At 34.1% G+C, this 21,240-nt stretch overlaps 1 protein-coding gene across 1 annotated transcript in view; it reads right to left on the bottom strand.

Annotated features, from left to right (window-relative positions):
• Positions 1 to 20,225, bottom strand: part of RGS18 (regulator of G protein signaling 18) — a 28,532-nt gene extending 8,307 nt beyond the window's left edge. Inside the window, exons 1-3 of the mRNA XM_023203414.3 lie at positions 19,916 to 20,225; positions 19,353 to 19,454; positions 18,236 to 18,297 (exon numbers count right to left, since the gene is read on the bottom strand). Of these exons, the coding sequence (XP_023059182.1) occupies positions 18,236 to 18,297; positions 19,353 to 19,454; positions 19,916 to 20,034 (283 nt within the window). The 5' untranslated portion in view covers positions 20,035 to 20,225. The remainder of the gene's footprint in view (positions 1 to 18,235; positions 18,298 to 19,352; positions 19,455 to 19,915) is intronic.
• Positions 20,226 to 21,240: the final 1,015 nt, after the last annotated feature.

Here is a 21,240-nt window from a genome sequence, read left to right as displayed (position 1 = left end):
CTCTCTAGTTATAGCCCATTTCTCTTTCTGCTCTGCTTATGTAAGTTATTGCATAAGGAAATATCATGAGTCCCATCTGGACTTCCCACTTGGTAGCATCTGATAGTACTGACCCCCTCCTTTTTCAAATACTCTTCCACATAGGATTGTAGGATGCCATATCTCCTAGTTCATACTGTGTGATCGTTTCTTTATGTGTTGTCTGTTTAGGTTTGACTCCCTCTGTTCCCCATTAAATGTGCTATTTGCTAAAATTCTGTCCTTTACATTCTCCTTTTCCTTCTTCTTTCCTTTATCTTCCCTATTTGCCAATCTTCTCTCTTGACATTTTCCTGAACTCCTGTTTTCTGACATCCGACTATACTTTATGCATATTGTTAACACCTACAGACAAAATGAGGCATTAGAAACAATTCTGAAAAACAATAAAGTTTTTCTTTTACATGTTGATATCATTAAAATATTTTAATCTTCTTACAGGAAATTTTTTTAAAAAATCTTAACTTCAAATATTCCTCTAGCTACTAACATATCTTTCCTCCATACAAATATAAAATCTTTGATTAAGTTTTCTACACTTCATCCCTTAATCCCCTCTATCTCATTTACTTTCCAACACACAAAAATGTGGTTTCTATTCAGCACTTTACTCAAATTATTTTTGCCAAATTGAGTTAATGTTATAGTTAGTGAACATTTTGTTTTCAGTCCATATGTTATTTCATCTCTCAACAACAGCAGGCACGGTAGAGAATTGCCTGTAATTCTCTTCAATGGCAGCTAAACTCCAGAGTTTCCTATTACACCTCTGACTATTGCATCCCCAAATCCTTCTCAGTTTATCCTTCTGCATCTTTCTCTTAAACTCATTTCCTGAAAAATTACTTCAACACCCAAATACAATCAATACACAGATGATTCTTAGAACTTATCTCAAGCCTCTTTTTCCTGAGCTCCAAGTTTATATCAACCAACATGTGAGAAACATCATTGAATTGACCATTGAATTAGTCATATGAATGGTGCATTTATCATCTTTACCCCAAACCTTCCCTGCATACATTTCCCATTTAATGACTCTATCCACTCAGGGATATAAACGGAAACCCTGGCATTTATTCTCAGGGACATTTAATTTTCCTCTTATCTCACACATAGCTGATAATCAAATCTTGTAAAATTTTCCCTTTCATATATCCTATGTCTGTCTTTTTATTTTTGTGTGATCTTTAATTACTTTTATTTAGACGGGAACTGTCTCTCACACAAATTATTATAAAAACCTCCTAACTGGTGACCCTGAATTTAGGTTTTCCTTGTCTCTTCCTCCAACCTCCAAGTGTATTATCCACATTCTAGTCAGCAATATCTTTCTGCAGTACAAATTTTATTATGATTCTTCACCATTTAAACTGTCCCAATAGCGTTCATCTCTTCCTACCATGTTTTAACACTGATTTAAGGTCCACTCACAAAGAAACATGTATAGTTCCATTCATGTGCCATGTTCCTGAATCTCTTAGTTTTAGGTCCTGTTGAGAATACTTTTCCCTTCATATTCTAAATCCATAGAGCAATTTTGTTGATCTAATCTATACAGCCTATATTCATTGAGGTTGAAATTACATTTCATCTTGTCCGGAAAGACTTCACCAATCTCTAAAGAATGAGTTGGGAGTCCTTCATATATGGCCTTTTACTGTGCTGAGTAAACTTGAAATATTGTACTGCAGTTGCCTGTTAACGTTTGTTTTCCAGGCTACACTGTAACATACATAAGAGGAAGACCCTTGCCTAATTTGGTGACCCTTGTCACCAAATTTCCAGTACCCAACATGAGAAATAACTCAATAATTATTTAATAATACGAAAATAAATTATCAACAAATAATTGAATTAATGATAAAAATACAGAATTACATTTAAAAACATGTAACAGTTCTAGGAAATATTTTGTGTACTAAATGAAATATCAGACCTATCATATTTACAAGAGATATGGACAATCAGAGCTAGTAACATAAAGCAAAAAATAAAAAAAAAATCCACAAAATTTTGTCCTATTGTTAATATGGACAAAAATATGTAATTAAAAATATACCAGTTCATTAATAAAGTTAATTCTTAGCTTGATGATATTAAACAATTAATATTCTAGTTTCATGCTTGGCAAGCAAAATTTTTAATATACTTTGGCTGCTTCTTTGGTCATATGAAAAGGTAGAGAAATGGCTATCAGTGACAGTTTTATTTCTGAATCTGTATGATTAGTTTGGAATTCAACCTTATGAGTTTTGCCAATGTGAGCCTTCCACTGAGAGTTGGGTCCTTCCTGGCATGCCAACAAGGTGACAGCATCAATTTTGAGAACTTGTGAAGCCAGAGTTTGTGGTGAAGGCCAGTCTATATGACTTTGGACAAGCTGACAAACATTTCCGGAGGTACACTGCTCTCTGTTGGATATCACTATGAGTTATTCAAACATATCTTATAATGTATTCCTTATTTTGTTCAACTACTTTATTAAATACGTTTGTTTGCATCCTGACCTCCCCGCTGAATAACTCATTAGTTAATCAAAACAATATGGATCACATGCTATGTTCCAGACACTGGTCTAGGTACCAGAAGTGGACAAAGCCCTTGATTTGATATTTAATCTATAGAGCCCTACCTTAAATAGAAAAACATATTACTATTACACTATTAAGAAGAGGAGAGTCATTACAAAGTAATGGGAACCAGACTTGTCCTCCTACCACAAATAACTATAAAACTAGAAAAAATATTGAGGCAGTGGTTTTCAAGCAGAATACAACTGGCAACAGGTGAGAAGAAAAGCACATAAAGTGAGTGCTAGGTTTGTTCTGGCTTTCTACCTGGGGGCATTTTTAAGACTGAAATGCATGAAGACGGAGGCTAAACAAACTAAGAAATCTTGCTGAATTGAGGAGGCAGAGATACCAGTTTGGGCATTATGATTACATTCTGTATTCCAAATACATTATGATGTATTTGGAATTTGTGGGTCAGGCTACTGAAAAAAGGAGACATGCAGAAGGGTGCGGGACAGGTTGACAGTTTAAGTGACCTTGTACCAACTTGTTCTCTCTTTTTTGTCACTTGTAGTTCTCAAAAATAAATGTACAATGCGCTGACAATGCAACATCCTGAGATAAGAAGAAACTGACCAGAATAACCCTGCTCTGTTCTTTTGCCACCCCAAAATAGGATCTTCTTTAACACTTTAGTCCAAGGATACCTGTATTCCCTCAGACATAAAAACCAGGACAGGCTGCTTTCTGGGATCCCTCAGCTGCAATGCAATTGGAATATCATAGACAAGATTTACTTCACTCTTAACAGCTTTTCTGAGTGTTGAGGGAGCAGCTCATTATGAATACTAGGCTTCTATTATCCCTTGCTGCCTATTTGCAAGTACTAAAGTTGCTTTCCCCAACTAGTTGTATCAGTGTTCTATCATAGTGGATTTGTGCAAGTAATCAAAAATTGTAGCCCAAGATATAGGGGGCTTAATTGGTAACCAGTGTACAGTGAATCTGCTTTATAAGGGGACTCAGAAGGCTGCATGCAGTTTTCCTGCAGAGTCTTGACTGAAGGCTAAGCTGCACATGAGCAGGGAAAATTTTGAGAAGTCTAGAAGAGGACAGATGCTATGGGACGGAGGCAAATGGGGATAGGAGAGTTTTGATAGGTCTGGAAGACTTTGGATTTCTGGCTCAGCCATAGAAGAGATACCAAAGAAAGGTCATGTTTCTGGTATAAATACTACGTCTTGTCCTACTACTAAGAAAGGTCTTGTCCTCATGCTAAGACAATTCTGAGAGACACCAGCCTTAATCAGAAAAAAATCAAGAGGATACAACAGTGATTTAATTCACTTCCAGAAAAATGATTCAATATTCTTTAAGGGAAGACCACATAATTTAGACTCCTAGGTCTTCCTCCATGCTCACATGCAAAAAAAAAAAAAAAAAAAAAAAAAAAAAAAAAAAAATTAGTCATGTAAGGAGATTTTCACGACTCATTATCAATATTTTGTTTGTTGATAAAATATCAATAAAAACTGATCATGAGGTATCTAAAATGTTGAAAATAGCAGACAAAAACTTTAAAAATGCTCATATAAATGTTTTGAAAAACACAAAGGTTAAAAAAGACCTAAGACAAAATCTGAACTATAAAAAATAATCAAGTTGAAATTCAGGAAATAAAATGTAAAGTATTTAAAATAAAAAAAAATTGGATGGTCATGGCAACAGATTAAATACTGCAGAAGGGATGAGTATGCTAGCAGGCAGTTGGATAGAAGATAGATTTACTTAATCTAAATTAGGTAGGAAAGGAGGAAAAGAAAAAGAACAATAACAAAATGAAGAAACAAATAGAAAATAAATGTAATATATTAAATCCAATCCCATATATATCAATGATGAGATAACATTTAAATGAGCTAAACATTCCAATTAAAAGTTAGAGATTATCTGACTGGGTTAAAAAGTAAAAACAGACTACATGTTGGCAATAAGAGACATATTAAATGAAAAATATCAGGAAGATGAAGAAAATGGATAAAAATGTTACGCAGTGCAGAGGTTAAGCCTAAGAAATCTGAATAAAAAATCTTCATATGGCTTGAAAAAGTAACTTCAAAATAAAGAGTATTTCTATTTTGTAATTTTTAAGTGACCAATTATTACTAGTACGTAACAATCCTAAACATATATGAACTTAATTTAGAGCTTCAAAATACATGAAGCAAGCTAATAGAACTAAGAGTAGTAGAAAAATTCACAATTTAGGTATAGATTTTAATTCTGCTTACTCATTAATTCATAGAAAAAAGAAGACAGAATATCAGTGACAATATATAAAACTTAAACATCATTAATTCGACTGAACTGAAAATTACAAAATGATCTACCAAACACATCTTTTCAAATGCACAAGGAATATTATCCCAGATAAACTCTGTGTTAAGACTCATAAGATGAGCCTAAATAAATTTCAGAAAACTTGACACCTTATAGATATGTCCTTTGCCCACAAGGGGTTTGAATTAGTAACTGACACTAATAACATAGATAAAAACAAAACAAAAATAAACATTTGAAAATAAGCACACAATAACCAGTGTGTTTGTGATAAATACGTAATAAACACAATAACCTACATCTTAAAGAAATCACAAGGAAAATTAGGAAAATATTTATACTTGAATTATAGTGAAAGTACAGCAGATCAAAAATTTGTGAGATGCAGCTTAAACAGTGGTCAGAGAGAATTTTATTACACAAAAATGGTGGTCTAGTAAAAAAAAAAAAAAGAAAAATAACAAGAAGGGTATAAAAATTAAGATCTAGTTTCCACCTTAAGAAACTTGAAAGGAAGAGCAAATTAAATACACAGTCAATAGAAGAAAAAAGTAAAAATAAAAACAAGAGGAAAAATTTATGTAATAGGAAAACTACAGAGAAGATTAACAAAGCCAAAGTTGGTTCTGAAAAACATTAACAAAATAGAACCCCTAGCAAGAGTCTTTCACATTAGGAAGCAAACCATAAATATTAGTATAGATCTTACATATATAACAAATAAATGAATATTATGAATGACTTATTGTCAGTAAATATAATTTATATGACATAGGGAAATTGTTTAAAAAAACAATAAACCTATACCCAAACTGACACTTTAAGAAGTGGAAGATCTGGTAGCCCTAATTCAATTAATAGATTTTGTAATAAAACATTTCTCTCCCCCCAAAAATACCTGGGACCAAATTTAATAAATTCCATCAAACATTTAAAAAAATGATTAATTTTACACACTTGCTTCAAGAAAATTGAAAGGGGGTGAACACTTTCCACCTCATTTTATGAGACAAAGATAACTCTAATAGCAAAACTTGACACTCTCCCCCATAAAAAAAAAAAAAAGTAAAGACTAAGAAAGAAAGGAAGAAAGTTATACAATATCTCTCATGACTATTGCTGCAAAGATTCTATATCAAGTATATTTTTTAAAAATCCAGCTATTTATAAAGAAGGTGCAAATATTCTGGCATTATGGCTGAAAAAAGTTGAAATAAATGTAGCTTTGTTCAACTCATTTTAACTTAGATTGCCACATTTTTTTTTAATGTTTACAGCTCTCTAGAACTATTCCTCGTGGTCAATGACTATTACTAATATAAAAAGTTCCATATAAAATGAAACAAGAAGAATACATTTCTATTGGTAGAATTACAGTAATAACTAAGAGGTTTTACATTTATAACATGTTTAGAGGTTTTGAAGGTTAAGTGTTATTTATATACATTACCTCATTTAATTTTTATAACAGATACATGGACTATGTCTTATTTCATTTTCTTAGATGAGAAAACTGAGATTCAGATAAGTTCAATTGCCCCAGATTTCATATGTGTGTATGTGTGCATATTTTTCTCAGGACAGCATTGTCTCCTTTGGTAGGCTGAGAAATAACCCTCCAAAGTTGTTCATGCCCTAATCTCCAGGACCTGTGTGAAAAAAAGGAACTGAATATAATGCAGGACCTTGAGATGTGGGAGATTATCAGCGTAGATCCAATCTAATCACATGAGTCCTTAAAAGTAGAAGAGGCAAAAGAGTAGATCAGAGAGATGTGACCTAAGAAGGACCTGACTCTGCTGCTGGCTTTGAGTATGAAGAAGATAGTCATGACCCAGGAAATGTAGTATGTTCTAGAAGGTGGGTGTCTTAGTCTGTTTTGTGTTGTTATAAAGGAATACCTGAGGCTGGGTAGTTTATATAGAGAAAAGGTTTATTTTACTCATGGTTCTGCAGGTGGTATAAGAAGCCTGCTGGCATATTCTTGGCTTCTGGAGAAGGTTTTGAGTCAAAACATGGTGAAGACCAAAGAAGAAGTGGGCATGTGCAGACAGGGATCAAACCCGAGGGGCATCCTGGCTTCATAACAACCTACTCTTGAGGGAATGAATCCATTCTCCTGAGAACTAATCCAATCTTTCAAGAGTGAAAACTCACTATTGCTGAAACTGCACCAAGCCAATCCTGGGGGAACTTCTCTCATGATAGAAACAAGTCCCCTAGGTGCTCCCTTCCAACATCACCACACTCAAGATCAAATTTCAACCTGAGATTTGGGGTCAGGGGACAAGCAAAGGATCCAAAGCAGTGGGAATGATCCTCTGTCTGCAGCCAGCAAGGGAAGGAAGTAGCTGGTCTATAACTGCAAACAGCTTAATTCTGCCAACAATCCAAATGAGCAGAAATGTGATTCTTCCTTAAACCCTTCAAAAAAAGAACAGCCTGCTGACATCTTGATTTATTTTGATCAAATCCATACTGGACTTCTTACACAACTATATGATAATAAAACTGTGTTGTTTTAATCACTGTAGTTGTGGTAAGTTGGTACAGCAGCAACAGGAAACCAATACAATCCTCAAATTATTCTTTTTGCATCACCATTTATTCCTCCTTTATATAGACTTTGTCTTCTTTGTCATGAAGCATCATTTTTTAATGTTGTAAGCAATCTTTTTCATGTATGAGAGTTCCAGGAACTTACTGTTTAGGAAATCAGTAGTTAGACAAAGACATGACAACCTATAGAAATCCCTAAGCTTTATAGTGTGGAATGATTCCAGCCACTACCACGAGAAAAGGATGACATAGGTCTCTTCTGCACCATGGCTTCTTCATTGGGATGTTTTCAACTAGACAAAGGGAGATCCATTTCTTTTCCTCAGTAAATTGACCATGAGCAACAGATGTTAGTAGTTACATGTTAGTTAAGAAACTAGAGAGACAAGGGAAGGTTGGGCTCAAAAAGAATTTGACAAGGCATTGTAAAACTGACAAGCAACTTACAGAACTTGTCTGCAGTCATGAGATGCTAGTAAGATAATTTCTAGTGAAACACAACTCTCCAATGAAGGTCTTACTGCTAAGTGATTCCTGAATAAGTCAGCAAACTCTGACCACTGAGAAGCAAGAGTGATCAAGTTGCTCTTCTTTCTCTAGCTCAGTTAGTGTATTCTTTTCAAGATGGATTTCTCACCCTGAGTGATATGCTTTTCTCAGACTGTAAAAGGGAAATATAAAGGAACAATGGTTTTTTGAGGCATTCTGATACATTGTACATTTCCTTTGAATACCTAGAAATATGTAGGTTTTCAGAGTAAAGTTAATGGTCTAGCTACAAAATAATCGCCAAAGTGAACAACAGGGGGTCAGATTTGCTGGTTGTACTGTGGCTTATTAATAAGCACATAAGCACCCATAGGGATTATTGTTCCTTAGAACGTTCCTATTTGATTTTCCTTCCCATAATTCCTTTCACCATCTGCATTTGAGAACTTGGACTTGTATAAAAACAGTTTGTGCCATGAATTGTCCAAGACTATATTCCCTTAATTTTTGAAAACGAAATTGCAATATCTTCTCAAGACTTCAAGTAAACCTGGAGCCTTAGACTGATGACTTTAGGAAATAAGCTGAATAAGTATTGTTTGGCTGCTGATTGACAGCAGCTTGAGAATTTATTTCTTTTCCATTATGTAACTGGAGGGATGGTTTTACTACTTAGTCTATGGTTTTACTTGTTTTTTTTTTTTTTTTTTCCCTATTCCCCCCCCCGCCCCCCCCATCTTCTATAATGATCTTGGAATAAAATAAGGAGACAAAGACAAAACATGCGGACATGCTGTGTTAGTTCATTTTGCATTGCTATAAAGGAATACCTGAGGGTGAGTAATTTATAAAGAACATAGATTAATTTAGCTCATAGTTCTGCAGGCTGTACACACATGGCACCAGCATCAGCTCAGCTTCAGATGAGGCCTCAGGAAGCTTTTACTCATGGAGGAAGGCAAAGGGGAAGCCAGTGTATCACAATATATGAGGCAGTGAGAAAAAAGGCAGGTCGCAGGCTTTTGTAAACAACCAGCTCACATGTTAATTGAAAGAATGAGAACTTGCTTATTACTGCAAAGACAGTACAAGCCATTCATGAGGGATTTGCTCTGTGACCCAAATGTCTCCCACTGGGCTCACCTTCAGCTTCAGAGGTCACATTTCAGCATGACATCTGGATAGGACACACAACCAAACTATATCACATGCCTTTCAAACCCTAAATTGTAATTGAAGTATAATTTGAAACATGGGGCAATGTTTAAGTATGTAAAAGAAAGCCACAACAAAAAACAATAATCCATGCACTAACTGGCCTGAACTAAACTTCAGGCAGTTAGCCTTAGCCTCTTCCCAGAACTACTTAAAACAAATTCTTCTTGAGAACTTTCCCCTTGAAAAATATTTAAGATAATGGATACCAGCTATTTACCACCTATACTTACTTAATCTTTCAAGTTGCTAAAGTATTTGTCCTTTTTTTAAGTTAATATCCATTTTTTACTAGACTTAATTCTAAACAACATTCTCTTAATTTATCTGATAACTATCTTCAGAGCCAACAGATTCTTTCTAAGTTTTTAAATATAATTCTAAAATGTCTTATTTCTTATTGCAGGGTCAGTATCTTAGTATGCTTTGCTTGAGAGTTGCTATAAAGTAGATTTCTGAAGAGAATTTCTTGGCTGGATATTAAGAAATAACTGGAAGCAGGATAGCAAAATAATTGTAAGAAGATTTTCAGGTAATCCTAATTAAAAAGAAAGTAAAAAGTAATCATATGGAAATGTGCCCTCTGCTGATATTAAAAAGCATACCATCAGGTGTTATTGATCTGTTTGTTTATGATAGAGTCCTGCCTTTCCCCATTTCACAATAAGAGGCATTTTATCTTGTCCTTCCTTGTTCCTCAGTCACTATTCAAATGGAAATTAAAGCAAAGTTTGCACAATAAAATGCCAGTTACATTACAAGGAAAGAACAACCTGTTTCAAGGTCATATTTCCAAAGAGGAAAGAAAGTATGTTTTATTTGGCTTATAAAGTTGCACTGACCCAGTGAAGGCATAAACGTTTTCAATTTTAATCTATTGCACTCTAGCCATATGTTATGCATAAATATGGATTGATCAGTTTTTAATTATCAAATTATTCCTAAGGTGAGTTATTAAATAATCTTCATGATTTCAGAAGAATATGAACATTACTTCTATAATTAACAAATCAGAATTATAATAAATTTTTTGTACCTTCAGCTAAAAGAAAATGCCAAGAAGCCAGATAGCTGAAATTGTTATTTATTAAAATAACTGTTTAACCTACCTTTTAATTACTGATTTAAAAAAAAAAAAAAAGTCTGAACCTGAGAACTGTGTTATATATTTAAACAGTATTTACACAAGCTAGGAGTTTTGAGTGTTCGTTAAGGTCTTAGCACATGCTATAGGCTTTTTATTGGCACAATTCCATTTAATTTTCACATCAGCCCTATGGAGTAAGTCTTGTACTCATGTTTATAGATGAAGAAGTTGACGTTCAGAGAGTTAACTTGCATTAAATCTCACAGATGGTAAAAGATAGTGCAAGTTCTTGAACCCAGGTTCATCTTATTTAAAATTACAGGACCTTTACAAGTAAACTGCCATAAAGAAAAAGTCCCTACTGTTGAGGAATATGGAGATTAATGGGCAAGACAGGCATGTATGAACCAAGGACTGAGGAAGGACAATTAAAAGAGTGACTTATTCTGTCCAAAGTAGCAGAGGAAAATCAGCTTGCATAAAATTCAAATAGAAGTCTTCCAGAAAACAACATAAACATTATTTCAAATAGAGTCCTTCACTAATTCACAAGCATGAGTGTCGACTCTGTGCCATCTGCTGTGCTCTGAAATATTATGCAAAAGCCCTTTGTTACCATGGTTAGTCTTGTGCTTGATACAGATACTCAAAGTGAAGTCAGCGTACTAATATCAAGAAAAGTGCTATGTATGTTCTGAGTGCTCACGATGCATTAACTAAAGTGAATGGATTTTGTTGGCATAATATGAATTTAATAGTAAAGGAAAAATAGGAATTCAAGAAATGAATAAAGGATGGATGAGAAAGAAGTTTATTAATTAACATTTTAGGTAAATAACATTTTAAAAAGTAATGTGCAATGCTGTGCAAGATTATCCCAGCACGTTAGTTACTTCCTGTTTCTCTTACTTTGGGCAGCTGCATTAAGTCAGTTCACAATGGAACCATTTCTCATACAGAGGCAGTAACTTACTAAACAGTCCTTCAGAAGGCGGCAGTGGTGAATGCAGCTGCCAAAAGTGCTTGATAGAACCTGGGATTAGAATTCACACTGGAAGAAGCTGGCTCAATGTGTCATACAAATATGAAATGCTTGTAATTGCATGTTTCTAAATTGAAACTCTGGCATCTGTTGGAGTATTTTTCTGATGCCAAGAAACCAAATGAAACAAAAAGTCAAGAAAATCTGAAGTTGGAAACCCAAGTACCATATAATAGCCGAAGTACTAAGTTGCATTGTTTCTTCTGTAACATTAGGCTTTGTAGGTCTGATTTGCCATAGAATGTGGTTTCTTTTGCCATAATGAATGGTTTATGTGATCCGTTATAATTTGGACTGGATTTTATATATTTTTAATCTTTAGATAAATTTAGAAGTTGAATGCTTGTTGGCCAGGCATGGTGGCTCACGCCTGTAATTGCAGCACTTTGAGAGGTCAAGGCAGACGGATCATGAGGTCAGGAGTTCGAGACCAGCCTGGTCAACATGGTGAAACTGCGACTCTACTAAAGATACAAAAAATTAGCCGGGTGTGGTGGTGGGCGCCTGTAATTCCAGCTATTCGGGAGGCTGAGACAGGAGAATAGCTTGAACCCGGGAGGCAGATGTTGCCGTAACCTGAGATTGCGTCACTGCACTCCAGCCTGGGTGACAGGGTGAGATTCAATCTCAAAAAAAAAAAAAAAAAAAAAAAAAAAAAAAAAAAAAAATTGAGTGCTCCTTATGGTTTAGCTTGAGTCAGAAATTTAAATTTTAGAGCACTGGAATTCTTTATCTTGCAGAAAATTGGTAACCAAAAATTAGGAACTGTAACTTGAAAAGCCACAAGGTAAAAAGTATAAGAAAAAGTACTCATTTCCTTTCCCAAAAGTGAAGTACACATTTCCTTGTAGTCTTTACTCAAACTTAGCAATAAGTATTTTCCAAAGTATAGTCAGTTTGTATTTTTAAATCCAGGATGTGTAATGACTTACATATTCTACTTCCATCCTACATGTTACAAATTATTTTCAGAAATTACTTAGAACCACAATTCAGAGTGTAAAAAGTTCAAGTAAATAGTTATTAATAAAAAGGATGGCCGGGCGCGGTGGCTCACGCCTGTAATCCCAGCACTTTGGGAGGCCGAGACGGGCGGATCACGAGGTCAGGAGATCGAGACCATCCTGACTAACACGGTGAAACCCTGTCTCTACTAAAAATACAAAAAGTAGCCGGGCGCGGTGGTGGGTGCCTGTAGTCCCAGCTACACGGGAGGCTGAGGCAGGAGAATGGCGTGAACCCGGGAGGCAGAGCTTGCAGTGAGTGGAGATCGTGCCACCGCACTCCAGCCGCGACGGAGCGAGACTCCGTCTCAAAAAAAAAAAAAAAAAAAAAAAAGGTTAAAACTATTGTAGATTTTAGCAATGACTGGATTAAAGGGTATACACGGAAGAGGAACAGTTATGTGGTAGTGGAAAGATTTTCTAACTGATAGAAATTCCCCTCATGAGATATAACATTTTCATTCAGATAAGCACTTATCAACAATGTGAGGTGGTTAGAACATCTTTCCGTAAGTCAGCCTTCTATGTTCTAGGTGTGCACTTACAAAAGCCTGCAAAACTTTTGATAAGGTTTACGGCTGACAAAAAATGGCCGGGCGCGGTGGCTCATGCCTGTAATCCCAACACTTTGGGAGGCCGAGGCGGGCGGATCATGAGGTCAGGAGATCGAGACCATCCTGGCTAACATGGTGAAACCCCATCTCTAATAAAAATACAAAAAATTAGCGTGGCGTGGTGGTGGGCACCTGTAGTCCCAGCTACTCGGGAGGCTGAGGCAGGAGAATGGCCTGAACCCGGGAGGTGGAGCTTGCAGTGAGCCGAGATCGTGCCACTGCCCTCCAGCCTAGGCGACAGAGCCAGACTCTCTCCCAAAAAAAAAAAAAAAAAAAAATAGTTCAAACTCTATTCTCTTTACAAGTCTCGTTCATCCTCCTCTGTTTTGCATGTATTACAGGCATCATTATCTTCCTATTACAATAAAAATGAAATCTAGAAATCTTTGGCTCATCCTTTTTTGTCTCCTATTCCTTCATCTTGTCACTCTATAACATACATACACATTGATTAAGTCAATAAGTTTATTCATTTTTTTTTTTTCTAAGAGGGTCCTTACTTTGAGTTTAGCTTTTATATAACAACTTTGTAGATAGTCCATATTACATGCATGGAATTTTACCTTTCTAACCATCAGAGTTATCTTTTTAACAAACAAAGGCTTCCAAAGTTTGTTCCCAACTTAATTATATAATGCCTCAAAGTCAACTTACTGCTTTTCCAGATCATGTCAAAATCTCTTAGTACTCTCAGCGTTTCCTTGCCTTTATCTCAGGAATTACCTTTTCTTTTGACAACTGAATTATTTCATACATCTATTTGATCACTTTTAGTGATCTTCTAAAGCCTACATGATATACTGCAAGTTCTATATAATATTTTAAAAACTATTTAGCGAGTTATTTTAGAAGTTACATATTATACAGCAGTGTCATTTTACTTTCAAGGGTGCCTTACACAGAGCCGTATACATATATGTAAACAAATAAAAACACATATGTGTGTATCATATACCTCTATATTTTATTGGCATCAATTGATTTTATAAGTTCAAATTGATAAAATTAACTTTTATAAAGCCAATGAATGAGAAGACTGATAAAACTAAATTAAAAATTTATGATTATGAATGACAGATATATTTTGATATTTCATTTTTGATTTATTATTACTTTTTACATTTAAATAGCCCTTAGAAATTACTGGTTTTTATATATATAGTATTAAACTACAAATTTTTATTATTCATTTTGAAACTTCAGACAAATCTGACAATAAATAGAAATAGCAGAAAAAATATAGACTTACAGCTCCATCGAACCGAATAAGAAACAGAATTTAAATTATTGATGGACTTCATTGTGTTAAAATTTACTATATAACATTCTCGAGATCATTTTCTAAAGTATTTTATTCTACAATAGATTTGGATTTACAGACATATTTTGCAGAAGGTAGTACAGAACGTAGTACAGATTTAGAAGAAGGTAATACGCCCCCCATTCAATTTCCCCCTGTTATTAACATCTTACACTGGTATGGGACATTTGTTGCAATTAATGAACCAACACTGATACATAATTTTTAACTGAAGTTTATACTTTATTCATTTTTTTAATTTTAAAAGAGTTAAACTATGTGACTAAAATTTGAATAAAATAGAATTATCAGAACACCTCCCTGAATCATTTGATGTTTGTGGAACAGAGCGAAAATCAGTGACCTTTCCGTTTTGGTCTCATGGATGTACTGCCTGTCTCCCTAAGCCACCATCCCTTTTCACGTTGTATTTTTCAGTAGAGAGTTATTTTGGTTTTAATTCTCTGAGTAAATTCCATTGTTTGACGCCCCATTCCTATACTGCTTCTCTGCGTGGATGGTCTCCTTCTCTCCTTGTTCAGCTAGTGAATTTTGACTAATCCTCTAAAATCTAGGGTAAAAACCATCTATCCTGTGGTTTCATTCCTAAAACTGCTAATAATCAGTTTATGATGGTTCTAGTATTAACTGTTTTTGTCAAACTGAACACCCAAATTTCCATTGTATTTGGATTGATTTATCACTTCATTTCCCATTTGACTAAACTGCTTACATTTTGTTTCCTTTTAATAGATATACCGAATTTGAGAAAAGTATGCATTTTATAGCATTTTATAAAATAAAATTTTATAAAAGGAAATTTTGTAAAATTTGATAGAGCAAGGTCTTTCTTGAAGTGTGTGTGTATAGGATCTTTCTCTTTAAATACACACACACACACACACACACACACACACACACTCTTCTCCTAGGGTCAAGTAAATAGAAAAAAAACTGAATTTAACAATTGCAACCAAAAGACTTGTTTTAGGTGATTATTTTAAGCTTTATAATTTAATATTATTATAAGCATTGTAATAAAAAATAATTGGATTAGGAAAGATTTAGTAAAATAATACTAGTAGTATAAATTTTGTGAATTCAATATATTATATTCAACGTTGTCATCATGACAGGGGGTAATATCCAGTGGGTTAGTGTTGATTTCTTTAAATGTGTCTCTTCTTGATTTAAATTACAGATAGTTTGCCGCTCTTTAATATTACCAGTAGAGAAAAGAGAGAGTAGCAGATTCGATTTTGTCCTTTTGCTTTTTACCACTTTTAAAGAAGAAAGATTACAGAATGAATCTAGATGAAGATTTTCTGTAGGACTAATTACCCTGCTAAATCTTTCTATGCTTTGAATGAGTAGTGAAACTATGATGAAATTATTATATACCAATTTATTAAGTGAAAACAATCCTGTCTATATGTTATTGTCAATTGAAATTTTAACCCTCTAATTGATCGTCATCCAGTTGTAAGTAGACTGGAAACAGAAAAAAAGATTATTAAGCTGGTTAGTAATTATTATTTTTTATAATAGCAGTTATCATTGGCATTTGTGTAGTGTCCAAAATTTATTGGCTTCTTATTCATCATCTCATTTAATCCTGACAGGAATCTATTTCTGTTGGAGCTAAAAGCATTATCTTCATTTGCAGTCGAGGAAGCTAAAAGTCAGAGTGATTAGGAAGCTTAACTAAGATTATACAACCATTTATGTTTTAGGAGAAACCCAAAACTCAAATTTCACTGGAATTCTGGACTAACTTCTAGACACAAATTCAGTTATATTATTTTCCAGGGGCTGTGCTAAGTTTAGGAATCCACAGATGAAAAGACGTATGTTTCCTTCTAATAAATACTTACATTATAAAGAAATTAATCCCAGTCCTATTTGTTTTTGTTTTGTTTTGTTTTCTCCATCTCTGACTGATGAAGAGTCTAAAGGGCAGTGTGGTACCAAAATGTTGAATATAAGAGGAGATTTTAAAATAAACACATTTTGGGGACATGAATTATGGAAGCAAGTTTTACACCAGTTATTGTAATTAATCTCTAAAGAACATATCTGAAACTGATATGGTTTAATTCTCTAAGTAAATTCCATTGTTTGACGCCCCATTCCTATACTGCTGGGGTACGGGGGAAGTTTGACATAGATTTGGCAAGAATTTTAACAACAGTTTAGAAATTATTGTATACAGGGGCTGGGCACAATGGCTCACACCTATAATCCCAGCACTTCAGGAGGCCTAGATGGGTGGATCACTTGAGGTCAGGTGTTCGAGACCAGCATGCTAAAAATACAAAAATTAGCCAGGTGTGGTGGCGCATGCCTGTAATCCCAGCTACTGCAGAGGCTGAGGCAGGAGAATCCCTTGAACCCAAGAGGTGGAGGTTGCAATGAGCCGAGATCATGCCAGTGCACTCCAGCCTAGGCTACAGAGCAAGACTCTTGTCTCAAAAAACAAAAACAGAACAAAACAAACAAACCAAAAAAACAAAAAAGAAAACAAAACAAACATAAAACACCTAAAAAGGAATTGTATACTGGAAATGAAGACAAGTGAATACAGAAGTTGAGGAAGGCTGTTTAAGTTACTTTTCCCAAAAATAGGAAGTGATAGTAGCTAGCATTAAGAGTGAAATATAAGGAATAAATGTTCAACTTTGTCAGCACAAAATTTCTTATCACTACTCTCCGTTCTCATTGATTACATCCTTACCTAAGTTTAAGCCTTGATTTCTCTACCTATAAATATTACAAGTCAGAGGCAGATATCTGCTTTCACTGGCAGAGGGAAAGTTTTCAGGTATCATCTACTGATAAAGAATTTGTATATCACTAAATTCAGGAGAACATGAAAAGGTCACCAAGACCTTATGAAGAGTTGAACAATTAAGGAAGGGAACAAAACAAAAAAAATTATGTCAGAAAAGAAAAGTTGTTGTTACATTAAATGGAGCACAGTATTTGAGGCTGACTTACACATATTCCACTCCCAACTGATCTGGCAACAGGAATCCTTTCTTTCAGCAGACTCCTTAAAATTGTGAAAGGCACAGGCAGTGCTACAAGGAGTAGTTAGAGTAGTCTGGCTAACCTCATCTTGGAAGGGTCTTGGAAGAGCTGGGAAATGATTGTATTTTAGACAAAGACTAAGGTAAGAAACTGGACAAGTTGAAGGTGCAAAAAAAAAAAAGCTGTGGGCTTGAGGTGGATGTTTGTTAATGATAAAGCATTGCTTTTTTTAGCAGACTCTGACAAGTTCAGGGTGGAGAATAATAAATCTGTGATTGCCTAGCCACATCACCTGCTCAGTTCAGTCTTTTTATCTGAAAGAAAGCATAGAATGAACAAAGATAACAAAGTTCACTCACTTGCTACCTTATGTAAATTGATCCTAAAGAGTGACAGTCCAGGGGGCCTGCCTCCTAAGCCAGGCTATATTATCATAGTGTTCCAGAGTCAAATGAGGTCTTGATGCTTGTCCTCACCCTCCATCTCATAGACAAAGCTCCACCTTAAATACACACTCGATTCTCAACATTTCTACAAAATTTTGCTTTAAAAGTAGACAATTGATGTGAAGTACAGAATGAAGAATTTATAAAATTTTTTAAAACTATGTTTTTGTGGGTTTCCTGAATGTCCATCAAAGAATTACTTTATATTTTTAATCCCTGAACAATGAAACTAACATGAATAGTTTGTTAATCATGAATTTAATGAAACCGAGGGTTTCATTCAAAAATCAGAAACATTTAAAAATTGAAACTAGCTACAGTATAAATAACTAATATTTCATCCACAGTAGATAATTCTAAACAAAAAGAGAACCTTAAAATTTTCCATTATTTGAATTTTCTATTATTTAGTTACTTCTGTTGATCAGAAAATTGAATTACTGAAAATTAACAATCAGACAAAAATATTGTGACTTATTGTTTCATATAATTACATGCACAGTTTGTGTCATTTTCCATTAAGCAATAAAGTATTTGGTGAAAGTACCACTAACCTCTATGGGAAAGCAGTTTGTCAAATGATTCACCCCATTTCACTGCCTCTTCAGGGGAGACTCTGTACAAGAAACAAAATGTTTTATAATGGAGTGTGCATAAAGTCTGTTTATGAATCTGTTCTAACATATGCTATTGTACTGCTCTTTTCAATTTTATTTCACAGTTTCTCCTTTGACGATAATATAATGAAAACTGTATTTACATTAGAAACTTTTAAAACATTGTTCAATTTTCTTTTAGAATTTGTCTGTCGAATAATGTGTTAAAATAACATTAATTTTTTTCTCATGGATATGTGAGTTGTTTTATTTTTTAATTAAAAATCCTTTGTTAGGTTAAAAGGCACAGAGAACAAATACAAAGAAATCAGGTCAACTATCTGTTTAAATTCAGCAAGTAGAAAAAACTAAAGGGACAGTATCTTTCAGTTAAAAAACAAAAAGTTTATACTGCAATTTCCTTGAAGTTGTAACCACATTAGGCTGCAATTTTTTTTTAAACGGATACAGGAAGTTTGACTAATAAAGTTTCAAAGGGATAAGAAATATAAGATATTTTACTACAAGAAATATTCTAGAGATGCTGATAATGTGGAAAATTGAATATATTTTCTTGGATTTTTTTTATTATACTCAAATTTGGAAGAATTTGTATGAAACTAGTTTATAAGGTTTTTGCATTTTCTTTTGGAATTAAATAAATGTTAAGTATTAAAAGACATTATTTGTGCTTTACTTGCTATAATGAGAGTTTTTTCAAACTACTGAAGAAAGAGATGAATAGCTTCCTACTATGACAATATTGCATTGTGAAAACTCTTAAATTAACGAGCATTTTATCAGGTTATAAGGAGTAAAATATATCATTTAAAACTGACAGGTATATAATTTTAAAAGAGCAGCTTTAAGTGTTCATGTGATTATTCAATGCAAGCGATTTAATTCAAGTGGTTTAATTTTATGACATATTTCTAGTCTCTTCAAATGAAATTTCTAACTTTCCTTATACTACTGTGTAATTTTCAATAAAACAGAAGTCCCTAACTGCATTTTTCTTAAATCTTTAATGATAGAATCAGCAATATCTTCCTCAAAATACTGAAAATTTATTCACCTTGTTTCTTTGGCCAAGTGCCCAGATCTACTGGAGCAGGTGTCTTCATGAAACTCAGGTTTCTGCACAAGAAGACTTAGTCTATTTCTTTTTTCCTTAGCTCTGTAATAAAAAGGCCTTCGTGTCAGGACAATGTAGATGACAGTTAAAATCTCTCCTGCTGACTACCAGAAAATTTTGTAATTGGTAACTACCCACGCCTACCCAAACCCACTCCTACACACTTAAATACTGTATTTGTGGAGGAATTAGGCTAACATATGGAAATGTTTCTCCTTTTGTTCACCGACAATCAAGTATTTGAGATTATATTTCAATAAAGATTGTACTAGTTCCTCTGTGTGGCTAAAATTGTTACACTTTTTTTTTTTTTTTTAAATGAGAACACTAGATTTCACAGTTAGTTGTTTACACTTAAGAAATAAAAAGGTGTTTTTTCCCCAATTATAACAATGCAATCAATATATTTTCCACCCAATAGTTCAAAAACAAGTGGTAATGAATCTTCAACCTCAATTATACTTTTAAAAGTATAAGGCTGACTTAAAATTGTATAATTTTACCTGATTTTGGCTTCTTTGCTTGTTTCTTCTTTTCCTGAACCATGTATTAACTTGAAAAAAGTTTTTTCTTTTGATTCACACATATTTATGTGAGAAAAGAAAAACAATGTTGTTTCCATCTTCCCTCTAAAATGAAGAGATGTCTAATTTATTACATCCTTCTCTAGTTCATTTGTTAATGCTATTCCATACGTGTACATAGTATAATAAAAAGTTATCACAACTCTTACAAGAGCTGTGTTTCTTTCTGCCTCTGCAGAAATGCAGAACTGAGGAAATGAAGTACAGTTTGGTCCTAAGTTGTTTAGGGAAATGATACCACAAATTTGCAAAATGACTCTTGGTCTCCAAGATAAAGACTAGTATTACCACAGTGCAACTTCTCGTTCAAGTTTGCGCAACCAGAATGGTTCTTTAATAGACTCAAAAACACTGTCATTTCCCACAGGAACTTTTCAAAAAGTTTTTAAGTGTGTGGACTGTGTGTTAAAATGTGTTATGACAAAGTATTATATCAAACACTAGGAGATATTTTCCCCAGTTCTTAAAAAAGTATTTTTCTTACTGTTGTTACATGAGTTAAGTAAATCACATTTAACTGACATAAGATTATGTAATGTTAATCACACTGGCTTAAAATATTGTAACAAAATAAGACAATAGATCGGAATTTTATGGTTAAAAAAGATTGTAGAAAAACGATTGAAGGAAATTAATTTAATAGTGTTGGGCCAGGCACAGTAACTTATGCCTGTAATCCTAGCACTTTAGGAGGCAAAGGTGAGCAGACTGCCTGAGCTCAGGAGTTCAAGACCAGCCTGGGCAACATGGTGAGACCCCCACCCCGTCTCTACTAAAAATACAAAAAATTACCCAGGCATGGTGGTGTGCAACTACAGTCCCAGCTACTCAGGAGGCAGAACCATGAGAATCCCTTGAACCTGGGAGGCAGAGGTTGCAGTGAGCTAAGATCATGCCGGCTACTTCACTCCAGCCTAGGCAACAGAGCAAGACTCTATTTCAAATAAATAAATAAAGTTTTAAGCACAGATCTATAGAATGATTTTAGACATTTTTGAAATTTTTATCAGTCTGTGATGAAATGGAGAAAAATAATATGAAAAGTTTTTTTTTTCTTAAAGCTTTATTTTAATTCCTTTTATATAAAGGACTTTGCTATTTTAAATTTGCTCTCCTGACTCTTTTGTTGTTAAAATGTTCCTTATAATGTAAAAGTGTTCTTTATAATGACATGGATTAAGTAGAGATGGTAGTTTTTATGTTTTCTAATGTCTTCATTTAAAAAAAATGTCAACAACTTCAAA

Source organism: Piliocolobus tephrosceles, chromosome 1 (assembly GCF_002776525.5).
Source record: "Piliocolobus tephrosceles isolate RC106 chromosome 1, ASM277652v3, whole genome shotgun sequence".
Taxonomy (NCBI): domain Eukaryota; kingdom Metazoa; phylum Chordata; class Mammalia; order Primates; family Cercopithecidae; genus Piliocolobus; species Piliocolobus tephrosceles.
The sequence above is the reverse complement of the archived record's forward strand: the minus strand, read 5'-3'. Positions and strand labels throughout refer to the sequence as shown.